Genomic DNA, 19,380 nt, shown 5'->3' on the forward strand with positions numbered 1-19,380 from the left:
TTCCTGTGAATCGCAGCATCTTATTTCGTGAATCTTTCCCGCTCGCTGAGTTATCCTAATAATAAAACCCCGTATTGAATAAGGATTAAGCAAAATTCAAATATGAACGGAAGTGCAAGGGTTCCAAGACGCGCTGAAATTCAAACCCAACAGAATGCATGATCACTAAACACTCATTTTTTTTTCTTTTTTCAAAACCAGGGAAGGCAATCGAGACAAAGCAAAAACACAACAATACCGATGAGTCAAGTAGGTCACTCTCTGCCAGACCTTGCGTGACTGTTAAAGCTACAGTAGTTCCACACGGGAAGTTCTCCAGGGTACAGGAAAGATTGCATTACGAACCCAAAGAAAGTCTGCGGCATTAGTTCTGGGCACGAGAATGTGATTACAAGTGATAGCTATGAAAAACATTGCTTGGTGTATGAACTTGTTTGCATGAAAAGTGGCCCAACTACAATCCAATTCTTTTTAAACGCAAAATCAATATACGATCTAAATCTTAAAATGTAATAACTGAATTAGTTTCTACTCCACTACGTAGTCGTCGCTCGGCCCAAATAACGGCTGCAAAACTACAAAGGAGAACAACCTATTTTCCAGGGTCTCGCTTCTGTTCCCCTGGCAAACCTGGAGAAGAGGTTTTGAAGGAGACTAGTTAGCTCCTAGTCCCTTGACAGTTGAAACATATTTTAACTGTACTATCGGAGTTTATGGAGAGTCGGAACGTTCAGTGCTTACTCGAATACATCGAATATCACTTCAAAAACCATTTCTCTAGTCAGAGAAAACTGGCAAACAACAAGAACCACCATGCGCATTAGAGAATTGAAAGAAACAAGTTTATGTTCAACAACGATCTGTTTTAGCGTTGTATGGCAAGCCGTTTGTAGCAAAATTTAATCCTTGCAATATATGTTTAATCCTTTAAATAACGGTTTTATTTAAAGATAGAAAAAGGCATTCAATCCAATGGTAAATAAAATTTTTGGTTCAATTCAATCTTTTAATTTTCACGATTCAATCCAATACCTAAAATATTGATTCAATCCAATACCTAAAATATTGATTCAATCCAATACCTAAAATATTGATTCAATCCAATACCTGAAATATTGATTCAATCCAATACCTGGAATATTGATTCAATCCAATACCTAAAATATTGATTCAATCCAATACCTGGAATATTGATTCAATCCAATACCTCGAATATTGGTGTAATCCAATACCTGAAATATTGATTCAATCCAATACCTCAAATATTGATTCAATCCAATACCTCAAATATTGATGCAATCTTCCTGGGCCGAGCGCGGCCAACAGGAACGAGAGTAACTAAGCACTAGAGAGCACTGAAAACATGGCGGGCGAAGGAGAACTAGATTTAGAAGTTGAGTTTCCTAAGTTTCTTGCAGACATCTTGGATAAAACGGAAATAATTTTTGAGAATTTTGACTCAGAAGTTGCAGAAGCGCACGCCGAAGTTCTTGATCAAACCATTAGTCTGCTTAGGTAAATGAGACGTTGCTACAACCGAGACACAAGGGACACGGAAAATTTAGATTCTATTACTGCCGCTTTTGTAGATGTAAGTTAACCAATTTTTATGAGACAAACATATTTGTTTATTAAAAGCTGTGTGTGCTAGCTTTTTGTGGCAAATAACATAAACTGTGGCAAATTTTGCTACCACATTGGTCTTTGGTATTGTGCATATTTCTGCTGTCCAATCATTACTGGCACACTAAACTTTGAACTGTAAACAAAATTTTTGCTGTGCCGTGTGCACAGTCAAACATGTTTCTCACAAAAACTGCTTGTGTAAACCTGGCTTTAAGTTATTTTTGAAATAAGAACCTTTACATTTTACAAGACAGCAATCATTGAACATTGGGATGTGTTTTAAGTTTTTCAATGTTGTTGTCTCATGTTTTGCATTATTTAACCCACATGTGGTACTTCTTTCCTAAAAACGATGTTTTTCTTGATATTCTATTACAAACATGGCACCAATTTGTTGTGAATATTATCGGGTACCCAGGGCTCAAGGCTAACACTACTGCCAACTAGCCACACATTTCAGTTTTGAATAGTAGATTTTGCACTTTCACTAGCCATTGTGACAATCATGATGGAATGGAGTACTGGTCTACTGGATGAAGACAAAATTGAGAATTATCCTGACAAAGTAAAACTGAAGAGAATAGAAACTAATGAAAACAGGGAAACTATGAGTGAATTTCATGGAAATAATTGCCTTAATAAGCATATGATAAATATTTAACTATTAAAGGGAGATAAAAGAAAATGGCAACACTGATAAAAGTACATCAGAGATTGAACATAAGCATATTGAAGAAAAACAGGATTCGTGTTTGTGGGAGTGAAATTTTCTTAGTGATTATTATTAACATTTTAGATGCAACAAGAAATGTCCAAGATTGACCACTCTTATAAAAAAGTCAGTGAAGCTGTGTATGAAAAAGGCTGGCTGGTGCAAGGTTAGTTTTGGCTAGTGACATGAGTCCTGTTAGTAGCCATTACGCCAGTGCACCAAGAGGTTAGTCTTGTCTCCTGGGTACTTTTGAAAATAAGATAACAAATTAACCTTGCCACATTTTAACATATGTTTTGATAAGCACCTGAAAAATCTACAAGGCAGAGTAGTGCACATGGCAGTTACCAAATGCCCTGATTTCTCTTCAGTTTAGTTGTGTTGCTAGAAGTTAGGCATTCTGTAATTCAAGCAGTTTCTGAGTTTTGTATATCAATGAAAAGGAAGATGAGAAAATAATTTACTTGATACAGGGTGAGGTTTTCTGTTGTGAATTGAGTTGCCAAAATACTTTAAGGGCCATAATCTCCTTTACCCAGCCCACACACATGTAGTATTATACAATTGTCAGTTGCCCAAGTTTAACTGTCACTAGTTCTAGAGCCTCTTGGAAGATGTCTACTCCCATTTGACTTGATTATCTTAAGGGATCTACCCTTTCCAATACAAATGACTGCAATGAATCATGTTGTCCCAGGTCAATTTCTTCAACTATAACATTGTTATCACTGTCCAATGGAGTTGGACCATCAGGATCATCACCATAGTATTCAAAATCATATGACTTTCCATTTGAAAGGGGGTTTTCAGGCTGCATCATATGATTAAGCCACATTTGGTATGGCAACCAGTTTTTTTTCTGTTCTTACATTTTGGTGGTTGAAAGCTTCAGTGAACTGGCAAAGAGCAAGGTTTATCCTTGGTTGAAAAACTAAGTGTAAGGTGGAAAGATGCCCTGAATTATCAGTGTCCAGGATGCCTGACAATTCCATACTACAAAAAGTGTAAAAGTACAAGTGGGAAGCACAACGGAAACATCCCTCCACAATCTTTCAATTCGTTGGTTGTGTTGATGGCCCTGCAGTGAAGCTGCCCCTCTTCTCTCTTCTAACCTGCTCCATTGTATCGCACACACCAACGTTTTCAGCACCATGATCTACTCGTACTCTCGAAGGCCAAAATTCTCCGTCTCTCTTAACGGCATCCAGAAAGAATTCAAGAACTGTTTCTGCTTTATTGCTGGCACTACATTTCAAAAACATTATTCTCCGTGAAAATCCGTCTATACAGCCGAATTAATATTTTCCATCGGATCAGAGAGTGATGTCCATCCAGATGCCAAAGCGAATTTACGCACCCCATCTCAAGACAGTATTTTGGGGATCTAATTTTGCTAACCTTTCTCTTATTCTTCTCCGTTGAACCCGTAACCCAATGGACTTAAAGAAACCTGCAATGAAATTATATCCATACTCTTGAATGATTTCGGTTCCTTATCAGGTAAGTTGTTGAAACCCCTCATATCTTCTCAGCCATACTCTGTCAATCTTCTGTGAATTGTCCATCTCCAAACTCCAATCATCTTTGTTATCGTTGTCCAGATGAATCCTAGTCCTCAAAGTTCCTCGAGCACCTCAACAGGAATTTTAAGAAATGGTCTTCCATGATTCCAACTTCTGAGTCAAAGTTCTCAAAAATTATTTCCGTTTTATCCAAGATGTCTGCAAGAAACTTAGGAAACTCAACTTCTAAATCTAGTTCTCCTTCGCCCGCCATGTTTTCAGTGCTCTCTAGTGCTCAGTTACTCTCGTTCCTGTTGGCCGCGCTCGGCCCAGGAAGATTGCATCAATATTTGAGGTATTGGATTGAATCAATATTTGAGGTATTGGATTGAATCAATATTTCAGGTATTGGATTGCACCAATATTCGAGGTATTGGACTGAATCAATATTCCAGGTATTGGATTGAATCAATATTTTAGGTATTGGATTGAATCAATATTCCAGGTATTGGATTGAATCAATATTTTAGGTATTGGATTGAATCAATATTTTAGGTATTGGATTGAATCAATATTCCAGGTATTGGATTGAATCGTGAAAATTAAAAGATTGAATTGAACCAAAAATTTTATTTACCATTGGATTGAATGCCTTTTTCTATCTTTAAATAAAACCGTTATTTAAAGGATTAAACATATATTGCAAGGATTAAATTTTGCTACAAACGGCTTGCCATAGCGTTGTGAAGTCTGCCAGCTTGACGGGAGGGTTGCAGAATTTTTTGCTCTAACAACACGCAGAATATGCCGTAAATTAAAGCTTAAACCAGAAGAATAAAAGAAAAATCTACCTTGTACTCTTTTCCTGCTGATTTTTTATAGGTTCGATTTTCACATTTTCACCCCCCCCCCCCCGCCCCACCACCACCCCCGTGCTCAAGGTCACGCAAACTAGATCTGCGTGATGAATTCTTGCTAGCTAATTAATTTTATATTCAAATTGTCTTAAAATACCGCAGGCTATATTTACTCCCGTCTTATCACGAAAACATCAAGGCAGCTCAGTTGAGAGATCGAAACTGAGATTTCCTTCATCAGTTTTCAAAGTAAGGATTTCACAACAGAAACCATGTCTGTCGTCAAGGAAAACTGGCAAACTACAAGACCCACTATCAGAGAAAGAAGCAAGTTTATGCTCAACAACGATCTCTTCAGCGATGTCAAGTTTGTTGTGCAAAAGACCGATCAAGACGAAAGTGAAAGTAAACAAGTGATTCCTGCTCACAAGTTTGTGCTATCGATTAGCAGTCCTGTGTTTGAAGCCATGTTTTACGGTGAGCTGGCGGAGACTGGAGACTCTATTGAACTGCCCGACTGTGAGTACGACAGTCTGTTGGAGTTGTTTCGTTACATGTACAGCGATGAAGTGATCTTGAGCGGAAGTAATGTAATGGGAGTAATGTATTTGGCGAAGAAATACATGGTGCCTTCACTGGCTGATAAATGCACTGAATATCTGCAAGATAACTTAGATTCATCAAATGTTTTCGGCATTCTGCCCTCTGCTCAGAAATATGAAGAGAAAAACCTGGTGGATCAATGCTGGAAAGTGATCGACGAACAGACAGAAGAGGCTGTAAAATCTGACGGATTTTCGAAAATTGAGAGATCTTTACTTGAAGCAGTAGTTGAAAGAGATAGCTTGCGCATTTCTGAGGTGGAATTATTCAAGGCAGTCATGCAATGGTCGTCAAAGGAATCGGAAAGGGAGGGTTTAGTAGCGGATGGTCAAGTAAAGAGAAGAATTCTCGGAGAGAAGATTGTGAAAGGCCTACGCTTCCCAGTGATGACGCATGAAGAGTTTGCCAGTGTGGTCCTTGACAGCAAACTACTCACTCTAGATGAGGTCAGTGACATGTTCAAATGGTTTGGAGTAAAAGGCGCTGAAGTTGGATTTCCGGTATCAAAGAGAGCTGCTAGTTCCGGCCCTGAGCGATGTTTCAGATTTGGCTCAGTCGTGCCAGGTTGGAGTAATGATAATAGTTGGTTATTTTTTTCTGTAAACAAAAACATACTGTTGCACGGGGTCTGCTTGTTTGGTAGTGAGGGTAATGATTACTATGTGAGTCTTACGATAGTTCATTTGCCTGATTATGTTACTGTTGTATCTACTGAAGGTACATTTTCATCTTTGCACAACAAATCAAAGAATTATTGGGGCTTTGATGTTTTGTTTGACCCCCCTGTTTCTATAATTAAAGGCGATAGGTACGGTATTGGGGCTGCCATAAGAGGTCCTGACTCTTTTGGTGGAAGGAATGGTAATAGCCATGTTGAGAGTTCAGGGGTTACATTTAAGTTTGATGATTGGTGTGGTACAACTGGAGTAAAACAGGGACAACTTCCTGAAATTATCTTTAGCCTACAAGAGTAAATATTACAACAATGGGGCAGTCCGTTTGTTTTTCTTTCTTTTTCTATAAATAAACAGGAACGGGAGTAAAAAGTACAATTAATTTTCGCCACTACTTCTACAGCATTTCGGTGGTTAGTTGTTATTGTTACTCTAAATAACAGCTTTGTTTGCATAGGTAATCGTATGAATGCGAGCTCAATTATGGATTTACACTACGAGTGATATTTGAAAATTCTCTCAAAATTGCACGAGCCTTTAGGCAAGTGCAAGTTGAAAGAGTTTTCAAACATCACGAGCTTGAGCTTTCAGACAATTACTCAAATATCATCTGACTGAGAAAATTCCGAACGCGCGCTCGTTTATTTGCACTGCAGTGCAAATTTGAAATTAACGATAAATTGGCCCAATCTCAGCCAATCACAAGGAAGAAACTTTCTCAGTCATAAGGGACCGTTCATTTTTTATAAGGTAGGGGGGGCTGGTGGGATTTGGGGGGGGGCCATGCGAAAAAAAATGGCTTTCGAGGGGGGGCCATCCCAAAAAAATAAGGGAAAAAGGGGGGGGGTCACGTGAAATATTTTAGTAAAACTTTAAAATGGCATAACGTTTGAATATCAAAAAAATTGCTATAGAATAAACATAGAAGGCAGGATACAAATTTATTACAAACTTTCCTTCTGCTTTAAAAAAACGTTTGCCCACAAAAAGCATTTATAGCTACTGAAAAGAAGTATTTAACACTGTTATTTTCGAATGCAACTTTCACTGGCACTCATCTTCATCTTCGCTGTCATCGAGTTCTTCGTCGCCGCTTGTGCTGCTATGGGAGTCTCTTTCACCAATGCTGCAAGAAGCAGCAATGCTTTCCGTCAGAGTGTACTCTTCAGGGTACATGAAGGTGTAAACATAATCTCTGACTTCCTGCTCAAGGTTTGTGGTGAAATAATTCCCTTCCAAGAGCTGTGCGATGTATGGCCCATCTCTTCTAAATAACGACGTGGCAACATCCTCAACTTTAATACACTCTTCCGGGACGGCCGTTCTAGGAGGGTACACAAGGCATTGTGGAAGATCATTTCCTAGCGGGTTTCCAACACAGATTCCATAAACTCGTTGGACGTTGTTTTCAGTCCGCTTCCTCTTTCTTTCATTTGACTTTCTGCGGTTTTCTTTTTTCCTTCTCCTTTTGTTGATGTGCTGTTTGAGTGTGCCCTTGAATATGCTGTTATAATTGCTCTTCTTATTTTCTAGTGCTTCCATGTCCTGCGTGACCTTCGTCAACTTAGCTTCTATACATTTGATCTGTTTTACATTAAAACTGTGGGCAAATTCTTCGCCCTGCTTTAAAGCAAGCCCATTGGACTGAAAGAGTGTGGAATCATGTTCCTTTACATCTTTCAATATGACATTCAACTTTTCCACAATTGCTCTGAGCTCTTTGATGGAGAAGTTCAGTTTTCTTCCATCACTGGGCTTCAACTGGTACCCTGGCACGGAAAACTCACCCACCCTTTCTGAACAGCCATCCGCACTTAGAACGATTGCTTCTTTTGCTTGTAAGATGTCAAACTGCCTGGATCGTTCAGCTGTAAACCTTTTCTTAAACGACTCGTCGCTTTCGCCATTATTGCGCATTTTGGAATTTTGCGCATTTAAAAAGCAGCAAGAGTGAGAAAGTAAAGGCAATTGTAAGACATTCATGCTTGCAGCAGAAGAGTCCTCTCAGAGCTGGCCAACCAACACTGAGAAATGCCAGGACATTGACACAAAATGACAACAGGGCAAGTGCTGACAGCAGTGAAACAGATGAAAGTGACAATGATGAGTATGACAGTGATGCCATTGACTCTGGGGGAGAAGATGACTCAAATGACGTCATTCTTGCATTCATCAATTCAGAGGAGGAAGATGCCAGTGAGAGGCCAAATGCCACACGCTCAGGGCGAGCCATAACTAGGAGATCCGAAATTGACTTCTCTTTCTTTTGATTTGTTTTTTAAACAACAGCTCTCTGTCGTATAGGGATTGTAAATATTGTCTTCATAGTGAGCACAATAACGTGAAGTAGGGGGATAATAGAGAAATATTAAAAAAGTTGAAATCTAAATATTGTTTGTTCAATTTTTTTTTTGGGGGGGGGTCATCCCAAAAAATGACCGCTATAAAGGGGGGGCCATGTGAAAAAATTGGTAAGCTGAGGGGGGGGTCATGCGATTTTTAAATGGTGCTTCCCAAATCCCACCAGCCCCCCCTCCCTCATAAAAAATGAACGGTCCCTAAAATAAAGCTAGTAATTCCATGTAATGGCTTTAACGTATCTTAGGACAAAGATTCTCCAGCACTCGCCGTCAAAGGTTCGTAACGTAAGGTGTTGCCCAATCACACACAAAAAACGATTCTCATGTTTTATGACCGTGACTTATCACGGGACCATTCTCGAGTTGAAGGTCAGAATGTAATTTGTACCTCTATATTTTAATTTTTATTTTCGCTCCACCCGTTCTCCCTTTTCACTCCTTTTTGCACCCGGCATACTACGATTATCAGTTGCGTAAGGCGCCACGAAATTTTGGTGACTAGGTTTTAACGTTCAACTTGTGTTGTTTTCACGGGCAATTGGCTCCTTTTCCAGTGGCAACTTGTCGACCTTTGACGTCATTGGCAGCAAAGCGCGCGAACTTTCAGGCGACAATACTGTTACCAATGGACGGTGTTGCCCGTGGCAACACCGTAATTTTAAGTCCAACACTTCGTCATTTGAGCTCCGTCGTGCCTTACTCAACTGAAAATCGTAGTAGTTTTAGAAGTCAGCATCTGAGATCACGAGAAGCTGATGGATTTTTCTCATCGCTACTAAACTAATCATTTCCATCTTATTAGTAATACTAGTGTTAGCACGGCATAAAAAATCATCAATTACCGGTTGACTTGAGCAGTTCAGTCAGGCCTATACTTTAACTACTGCAAGGCACCTGAACTGCTACTGGCAACTAGTAGACAGTAGACTGCAAAGTAGCTTTGTTAAAGCACCCAGTTTACGAAGTTTGGGAATTTAAATTTAATGTAGTATATTTTACAGACGAGGCGCTTTTCATGGAATCGTTGTTACCATTTCCTGGCGCGGCTTCAAAGTAGGGAGCAGGCGTTAGATGCAAATTTCCAAAGCCGATCCGTTCCTTGTAATAAATGTTCAGATGTATACAGTAAGGACGGTTGTTTATAAGGCCCGGTCAACACTACGCCGGAGCAATTTAAAAACGCAGCTATATATATACGGTTTGGCCTACCGTCCACACTAATCCGTCACGAAAACGGAGCTTTTCGAAAACTCTTTTCAAACTGGAGGAATTTGAAAACGTTGGCTTTGCGTTGACGTGTGGACGGAAAGTATTTTGGAAAAACATTTTCAAAAACGACAGTGTCACGATTATCGTGTTATTTGCCTGCATGAGTTTTCCTCAAACACAAAGAGATAATGACCGGTGATTGTTGCATTTTCAAATTTCTCTGGTATAGTGTGGGCTGACAACGTTTTAATTTATGGAAAGAGGTGTAACCAGTAAGCCGGCTTTCTTCGATTTTATCATGTTGTAGAGTTTTAAAACACTGCTTGCTAACCGTTAGCTTCAGTGCTTTTATACATTCTTATTACTTATGGCTGACTCTATTTTATCACAATGAATTGTGTAATTTTTGTATTGCTCTTTGGTGTTGTTTTATTTTGGCCAGATATTTTTAAAACGATAATGAAATTTAGAGAGAAAACGATTTCGGATTTGTGTTTACTCTTTCGAAGGAATATATGTAAATATCTAATACGCAAGCACCACTTGAAGTGAACTGCGCAAGTCGTTACATGAGCTCATAAATTTCTAAATCGTGATGGTTCTAATCTGGTCATTATCAAATAACGCCGGGAACGTCTCAGGGTTAGAGTTGTTGTTAAGAGTTGTTTATATCCCTGTAATCGCAAAGATGTAAGTGAATAGAGAAGAGTTGAGTTGAAAGCTGATTAAAGTAGTTGAAACCTCACGAGATCCGAAGTGATATTCAATTTTTGTAAAGAGAAACAGAGTTAATCCTTAGCAAAGTTTTTCTTTTACAACATATATGCTTTTTCTTTTTTCAATTGCTACATCTTTTCTGTTTTAATCTCTATTGGGATATTGGCATATCTGTTCCTCTTCAAGGTTTGCTAAGTTCAAGTTCACCCAACAGCATCCAGTTAAATAATGAGTGTTGCTGTTCAGTGTTAAATGACTGACACTGAACAGTCCCGTTCAGGCCTGAATTTTTTTCAGGCTTTAATTTCACAACTGCTTAAGTTGTGTGTATAACTGCGATGAGCAATCATGTCTTCATATCTTTCTCCGCAGTTCAAATATATGATCTTTCATATACTCATTTGCATTCTTCATCATCTACGGGTATATTACGAACTCACAATGTGACCAACTCCCAGTTAGCTAGATAGCTCAGTTGGTAGCGCACTACATCGGTATCGCAGAGGTCATGGGTTCGAATTCCGTTCAGGCCTGAATTTTTTTCAGGCTTTAATTTGTATATAACTGCAATGATCAATCATGTCTTCGTATCTTTCTCTTCAGTTCAAATATATGAACTTTTATACATTCATTTGCACTGAGGACACTCTCCACCTCCTTCATAAAGTCAGTGTTCACCGAGCTACAATAGTAAATGCAGCCGAGTTTTCAATGTATTTATTTTGTTATCGCTGCAATCCTACTGACAAAAGCACCGCCCATGAACAATACGTGGCTACCTTGATTGTGCTTTCTTTTTTAGTACCGTCCGGAACGTATCGACACTCACCAAAGGAGAAATACCGAGTGTTCGTATTAGAGAAGATTTGGTATCATAGATGTAGAGAGTATATGAATTCAGTTTTCTTTGACACCAGGTGAACTGTATGCAACCATTCTCGGGAGATCCAAGTGACAAAAACCCATGTTGGATGATAGGAACAATAAAGCTGAAAAGAATTATTTTGTTAATGGTTATTGCAACATGGCGGCGATGACGTCAGTTGCAAGAGATCTATAGAGGTGTTTGTATCATGCAGATGTCCTTAAGGAGAGGTTTGACTCACTGTGTTATAATGAAAGAATAATTTACTTAATAATGATGTTGCAAAGTTAAATTACATATAGTGTGATGTGATGGTTACGTGTCATATATTGTTCCTATAGTTTTGTTACATAATATACCGATTTGTTTCGATTCTTCGGTGAGATTTGCGACTTATATGTTTGCAAGCAACAGCAGGGAATCACGACAAAGCAAAAACACAAGAACACACCAATCAGTCATTAAGTCACGCTGTCAGCGAGACCTTGCGTGACTCTTTAGCCGTTAGTGGCGCCTTTCTGCAGGGTACTGGAAAGATTGCATGACGAACCTAACGAAAGCCTGCGGCATCAGCTCTGGGCACGAGAATGCAATTACAAGAGATAGCTATAAAAAATATTGCCTAGTGTATAAAAATGTTTGCATGGAAAGTGGCCCTACTACAATCCAAATTTTTGATAAATTATAATCGATTACAGGTAGCCACGTAGCCACGCAGTAATGTAATGTGACTATTTCTCGTTCTAAAAACGTGAAAAAAAGTTAGACTGTGCACTATCCAGGTTTTCACGGAGTACAACTTCGAGTGGCCTGGTATTCTGCAGTTACGAGGGCAAATAAACGGTTCGGAAACTTTTGTCCTAAAACCCTTGTCCGAAAAAAATTGATCCCTACGAAAACAATACACCAGACTTTCCATTAGTGACGAGAAAATGTTGTTGCTTACCGGGTAAATTGGGAAGGAATATTGCACCCGTTTTCAATGTTACGTGCATAGGCGACATCTTTCAACAATCTTTCGACATGCTATGCGAACGGCTGAAAGACCATTTGACTGTGAAACTGGCAATTTTTTATACGGTTATCTTCGGAAGTAATGACAAATAAATGATAATTATTGATCTCAAATGGCTGAAGAAGATTGTGGACATTGCAAATTTCTGGATTTACGGGATAAATCAAACGATTTGAGTGCAGTTGATTGGCTCAGAATAGGGACTTCCGGTAAAATTGGGCGGCTACTGCTTTTAATATTCGAAAGATGTAAACATTCAAAACAGTCGATTTGTCTCTCACAGAAAGACTTCTTAATACTCTTAGCGTTAGTTTGATGTCAAGTAAATCCATCTTTCATAACTAAAAGTCGAGTTCAACCGTAAAAGAAGTCAGTTGTGCTTACATTTCTGACGTAGGCCAGGTTACATAGCATGTAAAGAGATGTCATGTCGAAAGATTTCGCTTATGACCGTAACACTGAAAGCGGGCAGGTGTAAAAAGTAGTAACTCTTAGTTTACACGATCGACGGAATTCCCGCCATTTTGTTAAACTTGGAGCCTGGTGCTCAGCCAAAATTCGCGGACGCTTATTACGTTTTTCCACTATGAAATTAAGGCCTGCAAAAGAGAACAACCTGGTTTCCTGGGGCCTTCCTCTTTTCTCCCCACCGGAAGAAGATGGACCTTGAGAAAGAAGTTTTGAGAGAGACTTATTACTTCCGTGTCCCTTGACGGTTGAATCATATTTTAATTGGAATATCGGAGTTGACGTTCAGTCCTTACTTGAATAGACCGAATATCACTTCAGAAACCATGTCTCTGTTCAAAGAAACCTGGTAAACGACAAGACCCACCATAAAAGAAAGAAACATGTTGATGTTCAACAACGATCTTTTCAGTAATGTGACTTTCTTTTGCTTGAGGGGAGGGTTGAAGAATTTATTGCTCCAACAACACTCTGACTATGCCCGTGAATTTAAGTCTGAACCAGAACGAAAGAAAAATCTATTCTGTACTCTTTTCCAGTTGATTAATTTTTAAGGGTTCGATTTTCAAATTTTCACCCCACCACCACCCCCGTGCTCAAGGTCACGCAAACTAGACTGCGTGATGAATTCTTGCTAGGTAATTTTAAATTCAAATTGTCTTAAAATACCGCAGGCTATATTTACACCCGTGTAATCACGAATGCGACAAGGCAACTTGAGAGATCGAAACTAAACCTTCCTTCATCAGTTTTCAGAGTGAGGATTTCACAACAGAAACCATGTCTGTCGTCAAGGAAAACTGGCAAACAACAAGACCCAGCATCAGAGAACGAAGCAAGTTTATGTTCAACAATGATCTCTACAGCGATGTGAAGTTTGTTGTGCAAAAGGCCGCTCAAGGGGAAAGTGAAAGTAAACAAGCGATTGCTGCTCACGAGTTTGTGCTGTCGATTAGCAGTCTTGTGTTTGAAGCCATGTTTTATGCATCAGTCAATTCCAGCAGTGCCCATCCCCACCCCTCCGGGCTAACCCCCGGGCATTAGCATTTTATTTAAAGAATGGGCAAATTCCCCGGGGTGGGGACACATAAGCTGTCTAAATGCCCCGGGGTGGGGACGAAGAAAGTGGGCAAATGCCCCTCCCCCGGGATCTTCGCCTTGCGACACCTCAGCAGTTTTTTAATTAATCAGTGAATAAAACGGTCAACTGTTCGGTATTTTAATGCAATGGTAAGGCTTCAAGGACAACAGTACGTGTTAGTTGACTCTGATTATATTTATTTCTGTAGATTTCTTTTTAACAGTTTGCTAGAGGATAGCTGGGATTGCGGCAGGACGTGCCCCCAGCCGCGAGCGATGATAGGCGCCTGTATTCGCAGGCTACTTTTTCTGTGAAGAATCAAGACATTTTAAACGATGATGCATTGCATTTTAAGCTCGCAAGATCTGTCTTGAAGATCGCATCATTTGAATTCGCAAACGTTTGGTATTTTAACTCCACTTTCATGAATTTAAAAAATGTTAGGCTAGTTTTGAATGCGAAATGCGAAATAGTCGTTTTCACGTCAGTGATTGTTTTGCGATAAACAAAATATAGTTCACCTTGCAAGTAATGAAGAAATATCTAAAATTGAGGAAACATACTTTTAAAAACATCTTCAAGTTTCTCTAGTCCCTGACGGACAAGCCATTGCTCGACAAACGCCTCGTCTTTCCCGATGAACTCATCCATGGCACTTTCCAAAACACGTGTGTCGAATGCCCGGGGGTCGCCCCGGGGTACGCAAATGCCCAGGCCCCGGGCCGCGTTAAAATTGCGGATGCCCCACCCCCGGGACTGACAGCGTGAGCAAATGCCCCGCGGTTGCCCGGGGGGGGGGGATGGGCACTGCTGGAATTGACTGATGCATTACGGTGAGCTAGCGGAGACTACAGACTCTATTGAAATGCCTGACTGTGAGTACGACAGTCTGTTGGAGTTGTTTCGTTACATGTACAGCGATGAAGTGAACTTGAGCGGAAGTAATGTGATGGGAGTGTTGTATTTGGCGAAGAAATACATGGTGCCCCCACTGGCTGATAAATGCACTGAATATCTGCAAGAAAACTTAGATCCATCAAAGGTTTTCAGCATCCTGCCATCTGCTCAGAAATATCGAGAGAAAAACCTGGTGGAACGATGCTGGAAAGTGATCGATGAACAGACGGAAGAGGCTGTGAAATCTGACGGATTTGCGACAATTGAGAGGTCCTTACTTGAGGCAGTAGTTGAAAGAGATACCTTGGGCATTTCTGAGGTGGAATTATTTAAGGTAGTCATGCAATGGGCGACAAAGGAATCGGAAAAGCAGGGTTTAGTCGCAGATGGTCACGTAGAAAGAAGAATTCTTGGAGAGAAGATCGTGAAAGGAATACATTTCCCTGTGATGACGCAGAAAGAATTTGCCAGTGTGGTCCTTGATAGCAAAATACTCACCCTAGATGAGGTTACTGACATTGTCAAATATTTGAGCTCAGTAAAAGGCGCTCAAGTTGGATTTCCGGTATCGAAGAGAGGCGCTTGTTCCGGCCTTGAACGATGTTTCAGATTTGGCTCAGTGGTGCCAGGTTGGAGTAATGATACTATTTGGTTGATTTTCTCTGTAAACAAAAACATACTGTTGCACGGAGTCTACTGGTTTGGTAGTGAGGGTAATGATTACAATGTGAAGCTGACGATACTTGATTTTTGTAATCTTGCTACTGTTGTATCTACTAAAGGTACATTTTCATCTTTGCACAACAAATCAAAGAATTATTGGGGCTTTGATGTTTTGTTTGACTCCCCTGTTGCTATTATTACAGGCAACGAGTATGGTATTCAGGCTGCCATAAGTGGTCCTGACTCTTTTGGCGGAAGGAATGGTAATAGCCATGTTGAGAGTTCAGGGGTTACATTTAAATTTGATGATTGGTGGGGTACAACTGGAGTAAAACAGGGACAACTTCCTGAAATTATCTTTAGCCTACAAGAGTAAATATGGCAACAATGGGGCAGTGCGTTTTTCTTTCTTTTTCTATAAATAAACAGGAACTGGAGTAAAAAGTACAATTAATTTTTCGCCACCACTTCTAAAACATTTCGATGGTTATAATTAGTTGTTATTGTTACTCTAAATAACAGCTTTGTTTGCATAGGTAATCGTATGAATGCGAGCTCAATTATGGATTTTTGAAAATTCTCTCAAAATTGCACCAGACTTTAGGCCAGTGCAAGTTGAAAACATTTTCAAACATCACGAGCTTAAGCTTTCAGACAATTACTCAAATATCATCTGACTGAGAAAATTCCGAACGCGCGCTCGTTTATTTGCACTGCGGTGCAAATTTGAAATTAACGATAAATTGGCCTAATCTCAGCCAATCACAAAGAAGAAACTTTCTCAGTCATAAAATAAAGCTAGTAATTCCATGTAATGGCTTTAACGTATCTTAGGACAAAGATTCTGTAGCACTCGCCGTCAGAGGTTCGTAACGCAAGGTGTTGCCCAATCACACACAAAAAACGATTCTCATGTTTTATGACCGTGACTTATCACGGGACCATTCTCGAGTTGAAGGTCAGAATGTAATTTGTACCTCTATATTTTAATTTTTATTTTCGCTCCACCCGTTCTCCCTTTTCACTCCTTTTTGCACCCGGCATACTACGATTATCAGTTGCGAAAGGCGCCACGAAATTTTGGTGACTAGGTTTTAACGTTCAACTTGTGTTGTTTTCACGGGCAATTGGCTCCTTTTCCAGTGGCAACTTGTCGACCTTTGACGTCATTGGCAGCAAAGCGCGCGAACTTTCAGGCGACAATACTGTTACCAATGGACGGTGTTGCCCATGGCAGCACCGTAATTTTAAGTCCAAAACTCCATCATTTAAGCTCCGTCGTGCCTTACTCAACTGAAAATCGTAGTAGTTTTAGAAGTCAGCATCTGAGATTACGAGAAGCTGATGGATTTTTCTCATCGCTACTAAACTAATCATTTCCATCTTATTAGTAGTACTAGTGTTAGCGCGGCATAAAAAATCATCAACTACCGGTTGACTTGAGTAGTTCAGTCAGGTCTATGCTTTAATTGCTGCAAGCCGGCACTTGAATCACTGCAAAACGCTTGAATTGCTGCTAGTGACAAATAGTAGACAGTAGACCGTAAAGTAGCTTTGTTAAAGCACACAGTTTATGAAGTTTGGGAATTTAAATTTAATGTAGTATATATGTTACAGACGAGGCGCTTTTCATGGAATAGTCGTTACCATTTCCTGGCGCGGCTTCAAAGGGAGCAGGCGTTAGATGCAATATTTTCAAAGCCAATTCGTTCCTTGTAATTTGTGTTCAGAGGTATACAGTAAGGGCGGTTGTTTATAAGGCTTGGTCCACACTACACCGGAGAAATTTAAAAACGCAGCTATATTTATACGGTTTGGCCTACCCTCCACACTTATCCGTCACGAAAACGGAGCTTTTCGAAAACTCGCTTCAAACAGGAGGAATTTGAAAACGCCGTCCCTGCATTTTCGTGTGCACGAAAAGCATTTTGGAAAAACATTTTCAAAAACGACGGTGTCACGATAATCATGTAATTTCCCTGCATGAGATTTCCTCAAACACAAAGAGATAATGAGCGGTGATTGTTGCATTTTCAAATTTCTCTGGCATGGTGTGGACAGGGCCTAAGACTGATATCGTTTTAATCTACGGAAAAAGGTGTAACCAGTAAGCCGGCCTTCTTCGATTTTATCGTGTTGTAGAGTTTTAAAACACTGCTTGCTCGTTAGCCTCAGTGTTTTTATACAGTTCTTGGTATTTATGGCCAACTTTGTTTTATCACAATGAACTTTGTAATTTTTGTGTTGCTCTTCGGTGTTGTTTTATTTTGGCCAGATATTATTAAAACGATAGTGAAATTTAGAAAGAAAACAATTTCGAATTTGTGTTTACTCTTTCGAAGGAATATATGTAAATATCTGATGCGCAAGCATCACTTGAAGTGAACTGCGCAAGTCCTTACATGAGCGCATAAATTTCTAGATCGTGATGGTTCTAATCTGGTCATTATCAAAGAACGCTGGTAGGTCTCAGGGCTAGAGTTGTTTATATCCGTGTAATCGTAAAGATGTAAGAGAATAGAGAAGAGTAGTGTTTAAAGCTGATTAAAGTAGTTGAAACCTCACAAGATCCGAAGTGATATTCAATTTTTGTAAAGGGAAACAGAGTTAATCCTTAGCAAAGTTTTTCTTTTACAGCACATATGTTTTTTCTTTTTTCAATTGCTACATCTTTTCTGTTTCAATCTCTATTGGGATATCTGTTTCTCTTTAAGGTTTGCTGAGTTCAAGTTCACCCAACAGCATGGAGTTAAATAGTGAGGGTTTCTGTTCAGTGTTAAATGACTGACATTCCCGTTCAGGCCTGAATTTTTTTCAGGCTTTAATTTCACAACTGCTTAAGTTGGGTGTATAACTGTGATGAGTAATCATGTCTTCATATCCTTCTCCGCTGTTTAAATATATGATCTTTCACATATTCATGCAGTTTGCATTCTTCATCATCTACGACTTGAGAGATCGAAACTAAACCTTCCTTCCAAAAACAAAGGAATCGGAAAAGCAGCGTTTAGTAGCGGATGGTCAAGTAAAGAGAAGAATTCTCGGAGAGAAGATCGTGAAAGGAATACGTTTCCTAGTGATGAAGAATGAAGAATTTGCCAGTGTGGTCCTTGATAGCAAAATACTCACTCTAGATGAGGTCACTGACATGTTCAAATGGTTTGCAGTAAAAGGCGCTGAAGTTGGATTTCCAGTATCGAAGAGAGCTAGAGGTGCTAGTTGCGACCTGGAGCGATGTTTCAGATTTGGCTCAGTTGTGCCAGGTTGGGGTAATAATATTAGTACGTTGATTTTCTTTGTAAACAAAAACATACTGTTGCACGGGGTCTACTTGTTTGGTAGTGAGGGTAGTGATTACTCTGTAAGTCTTACGTTATATCAATATCAGTATTCTATTTTCGCTACTGTTGTATCTACTTAAGGTACATTTTCATCTTTGCGCAACAAAGCAAAGAATTATTGGGGCTTTGATGTTTTGTTTGACTCCCCTGTTTCAATGATTAAAGGCGACAGGTATGCTATTGAGGCTGCCATAAGTGATCCTGACTCTTTTGGTGGAAGATATGGTAATAGCCATGTTGAGAGTACAGGGGTTACATTTAAACTTCAAGATTGGTTAGGTCCAACTGGAGTAAAACAGGGACAACTTCCTGAAATTATCTTTAGCCTAAAAGAGTAAATGTTACAACAACGGGGCATTGCGTTTGTCAGTTCTATCATTTTCTAGAAATAAACAGGACTAGGAGTAAAAAGTACAATTATTTTTTCGCCACAACTTCTACAACATTTCCGTCTTTAGTTGTCATGGTAAGTTTATTTAAATGGCTTCAACCTGCCTTAGGACAAAGATTATCTAGAACTCTCCGTCTTAATTTCGTAACGTAAAGTATTTCCCAAGCATATATATTAAAAAAAAAAATATTGTAATCAGTTTGGTATGACCGTGACTTGTCACAGGACCATTCTCGAGTTTGAGGTCACAATGAAACTTGTACCTCAATAATAAAACTTTTATTTTTGCCCCATCCCCTTCTGCCTTTACACTTCAGTTTGTACCCGGTATAGTTTTGTCCTCCTCTCCTCTTCCCACTCATCACTGCATTGCGGTGAATGAACACTGGATTGAATAGC

The 19,380-nt window shown here is 39.6% G+C and overlaps 3 protein-coding genes and 1 pseudogene across 3 annotated transcripts in view; 3 read left to right on the top strand and 1 right to left on the bottom strand.

Annotated features, from left to right (window-relative positions):
• Positions 1 to 4,850: 4,850 nt before the first annotated feature.
• LOC149097047 (BTB/POZ domain-containing protein 6-B pseudogene) lies at positions 4,851 to 6,724 on the top strand (annotated as a pseudogene).
• Positions 6,725 to 6,762: 38 nt separating this feature from the next.
• The window catches only part of LOC149097048 (uncharacterized), a 347,996-nt gene continuing 335,378 nt past the window's right edge, over positions 6,763 to 19,380 (bottom strand). The window contains exon 2 of the mRNA XM_089280095.1: positions 6,763 to 8,532. Coding sequence (XP_089136221.1) covers positions 7,019 to 7,957 — 939 coding nt within the window. The 5' untranslated portion in view covers positions 7,958 to 8,532 and the 3' untranslated portion in view covers positions 6,763 to 7,018. The remainder of the gene's footprint in view (positions 8,533 to 19,380) is intronic.
• LOC149097049 (BTB/POZ domain-containing protein 6-B-like) lies at positions 13,306 to 15,813 on the top strand. The gene is made up of 2 exons (XM_089280609.1): positions 13,306 to 13,598; positions 14,528 to 15,813. The coding sequence occupies exons 1-2, from the start codon at positions 13,389 to 13,391 to the stop codon at positions 15,623 to 15,625; spliced, it is 1,308 nt and encodes a 435-aa protein (XP_089136735.1). The 5' UTR covers positions 13,306 to 13,388; the 3' UTR covers positions 15,626 to 15,813.
• On the top strand, positions 18,329 to 18,928 carry LOC149097050 (BTB/POZ domain-containing protein 6-B-like). The gene is made up of 2 exons (XM_089279827.1): positions 18,329 to 18,518; positions 18,672 to 18,928. Exons 1-2 carry the CDS (start codon positions 18,329 to 18,331, stop codon positions 18,926 to 18,928), a joined length of 447 nt encoding a protein of 148 aa, XP_089135953.1.

Source organism: Orbicella faveolata, unplaced genomic scaffold, assembly GCF_042242905.1.
Source record: "Orbicella faveolata isolate gen_17 unplaced genomic scaffold, um_ofav_v1 contig_47, whole genome shotgun sequence".
In the NCBI taxonomy this organism is placed as follows: domain Eukaryota; kingdom Metazoa; phylum Cnidaria; class Anthozoa; order Scleractinia; family Merulinidae; genus Orbicella; species Orbicella faveolata.

Coding starts and splice junctions, on each gene's coding strand:
- LOC149097049 (XM_089280609.1), top strand. CDS start 13,389: ATGTCTGTCGTCAAGGAAAACTGGCAAACAACAAGACCCAGCATCAGA. Junction 13,599..14,527: donor AAGCCATGTTTTATGCATCA/GTCAATTCCAGC, acceptor CATTACGGTGAG/CTAGCGGAGACTACAGACTC.
- LOC149097050 (XM_089279827.1), top strand. CDS start 18,329: ATGAAGAATGAAGAATTTGCCAGTGTGGTCCTTGATAGCAAAATACTC. Junction 18,519..18,671: donor CTCAGTTGTGCCAGGTTGGG/GTAATAATATTA, acceptor TATCTACTTAAG/GTACATTTTCATCTTTGCGC.